Genomic DNA, 2879 nt, shown 5'->3' on the forward strand with positions numbered 1-2879 from the left:
TGTAGTAATGGAAATCAAAGATCATTAAGCAACATTTAACTCTAACAACGGCTACTTCTTCAGGAAACTGAGGTCACTCTGAACATTGCTACAATACGCCTCTTAAAATTACCTGAGAGCTGTTGATATTTGCTTTAGAGACAATTTAATATCAAATGAAGAGTTTGTATAAATCCGTCTGTTACTTCAGCACCACGGACAGCACCATGGTTTTATGAATACACATAAAAAATCAGTCATGTTTTGATCTTTAGATTTGAATAAAATTAGTTAATTCGTCTAATTAAATTGTGGCAATCCTTCCATTTTAAACACCTACAGATCTTTGTCAAACTTAGTAAACCTAGTAAATGGGCAGATAAAGAAAATTGTTTATCTTAAACAATGAACAATTCGTTTTCTTGTTTTACAACAATAATTATATTGTTTTATTTTATGTTTAAGTTGTTTTATAATTCAACAATATATATTTTGTATTCTTATTTCGGGTATAAGTGATGCTGCCACGAAACAGTCGTTCAAGTTATATTTGTATTATTATACGAAAAACAGTGAAATGAGGGACAAACTGCTTTTTTATTTCAATATTTTAAAAAATGTTGCAAATGGTGGGAAATATCGCAATATTTGATATTATTGAATATGGGCCCAAGCTTACCAGCTAATGAACATAATGGAGCATAGAGCAGCTACAGAGTCAGACATTTCCCTCAGGAAATGGTAGAGATCAAAAACAGAGATCAAAGAGAGGGAGTCCTAGACTTTTTGTTCAAATGTTAAATAATAAAGCATTTTCTTTTTCACTTGTCATTGCTATATTTTTATTCTTTGCTGTTGCTTGCTCTTTAAGAAGCTAATTGATCATAGTTCAATCAGCTTTTATCAAAGATAAGTTGTATTATTCCATTTAAGGATTTTCAACCTTCCCTTATAGACCAAGGGAAGGAAAAGGATAGAAATAACGGGATGGTGAAGAACAATGTATCTAACTGATTCAAAAAAATGAATGGTTTTCCAAAGCAAGTAGGAGTATTTTAATTTCTTCCCTTAAAATCAAAAGAATATTCACTGAGCTCATTAAACTGTAGAACCATCCATTGTTGTCCTTTGTGGTAAACTGTTCACACATCTAAAAAAAATACATACCTATGTCACACACACACTGTGGGTGTGTTTCAAGTCAGAAATGTGCACACATGCTCTCTGAACCTGCTGTATAAATATTCTTTGCTTCAGACAGCATTGTCATGTTATGGCAGATTAATCTCCAGATCAGAATCCATTACCTGAGGTCAGTATTGAACTGTTTGCTTCACTTCACTGTTTTTAAATTCATTCAACATGAAAGCAAATTCTTAATATGCAAGTATGCACGGTTGTGAGGATGTTTGTTTCTAAATGATATTTGCAGTATTTTGTCATTATATGTTGTCTGTCTTTTCTTTTGAAACAAGTTCATCGGCTGCTGACATGAATTTCACACCTGGGGACAATAATGTAACGATGGCTTTGAATTACCGGGACACATTTGTTGTGGCTATTGGCAAGAATGTGGCTGTTGTTGTCCTCGGCATCACCATCAGCTACATCAATGCTACTATGGTCCACACATTCAACAAACATCATGTGTGTAAAATAGTATTGCTACAAAACAAAAAGTTTATTAGTTAAAGGAAGGAATATTAGTGTACTATGTGTATGATATATATATACATATATATATTGAAACCATCCTCCACTTCCTTCTCTTCATTTCTTTCCTCTCTCTTCTTATCTGCTCTTATAGCAAACAGTTGGTTTTAAAGTCTATAACCATGTTGGAATTCAACAATTATCAATTCTTTTTTGCATTAACCCTTTATTTTTTAGCCCCTGTAACTTGCTTTATGTTCTTAACTTGAATACCAAAGGGTCTTAACATGAATTTAGTCGACAGCCTGAGTGTGAACAAAAAGATGAGTAATTATTCAGTTTGAACCTTCAATGACTTTTCTTAACAAAATTACTAAAGTGCAGCCATCCCTTCTATCTTTTAGTGAGTATGCAACGATGTCTGCATGCAAGACTGCACATGCACATAAACTTTAACATCACTTTGTGTGATCGTGTTATAGTCAATTGATCGGGTCATACAAATATTTCTGGAACTGCATTTAATGGTACTGTCATAGTGGTTTAAGATAAGTATGGATGACACATGACGCTTAAGTCCATGAACAAAAAAGGGGAATACTTTTTTGTCATTATTGTTAGAACTATTGGGCTGAGTGTAATGACATGCTTTTTGTATGTAGGCAGAGATGAGCAATATACTGTAATCTAACCGCTAACCCCTGATTCTGCTGTTCAACACAGATCTTCAAGATGAACCCACGTTTTATCCTTTTCATCCACTTGGTGTTCAACGACATGATCCAGCTGACAACCAGCATTTCCCTCTTCATTTTCTCCTACACCTTCCACACCATCTATGTCTCCATCTGTTGCCTCCTCATCTTGCCGGCCATCTTCACCACACAAAACACCCCTCTGAATCTAGCTTTTATGGCAGCAGAGTGCTACATTGCTGTCTGCGTTCCTCTCCGCTATAACTACATATGTACTGCCAAAAGAACATATATTGTAATTGGCATAATTTGGGCGATGAGTTCACTTTCTGTCCTGCCGGATGTCTTCATCCTCCTGGCTACTGAACCTCTGGAGTTTTTAAATTCAAGAGTGTACTGTTCCAGGGATACTGTGTTTAGGAGCACCTACAGTCTAAAGAAGAGGGATACGTCCCACATAGTGTTTCTGGTAGTGGTTTGGCTCACTCTGTTCTACACTTACTTCAGAATTTTGTTTGTGGCCAAGGCTGCAAATGCAGATGCTAAAAAGGC

The 2879-nt window shown here is 35.4% G+C and overlaps 1 protein-coding gene across 1 annotated transcript in view; it reads left to right on the forward strand.

The window, feature by feature from the left end:
• The first annotated feature begins 2359 nt into the window (after positions 1-2359).
• The window catches only part of LOC111648878 (odorant receptor 131-2-like), a 3131-nt gene continuing 2611 nt past the window's right edge, over positions 2360-2879 (forward strand). The window contains exon 1 of the mRNA XM_023398619.2: positions 2360-2877. Within this exon, the coding sequence (XP_023254387.2) occupies positions 2365-2877 (513 nt within the window). The 5' untranslated portion in view covers positions 2360-2364. The remainder of the gene's footprint in view (positions 2878-2879) is intronic.

Source organism: Seriola lalandi, unplaced genomic scaffold (genome assembly GCF_002814215.2).
Source record: "Seriola lalandi dorsalis isolate HSWRI2012SDOR001 ecotype SW California unplaced genomic scaffold, Sedor1 jcf7180002049667, whole genome shotgun sequence".
Lineage (NCBI taxonomy): Eukaryota > Metazoa > Chordata > Actinopteri > Carangiformes > Carangidae > Seriola > Seriola lalandi.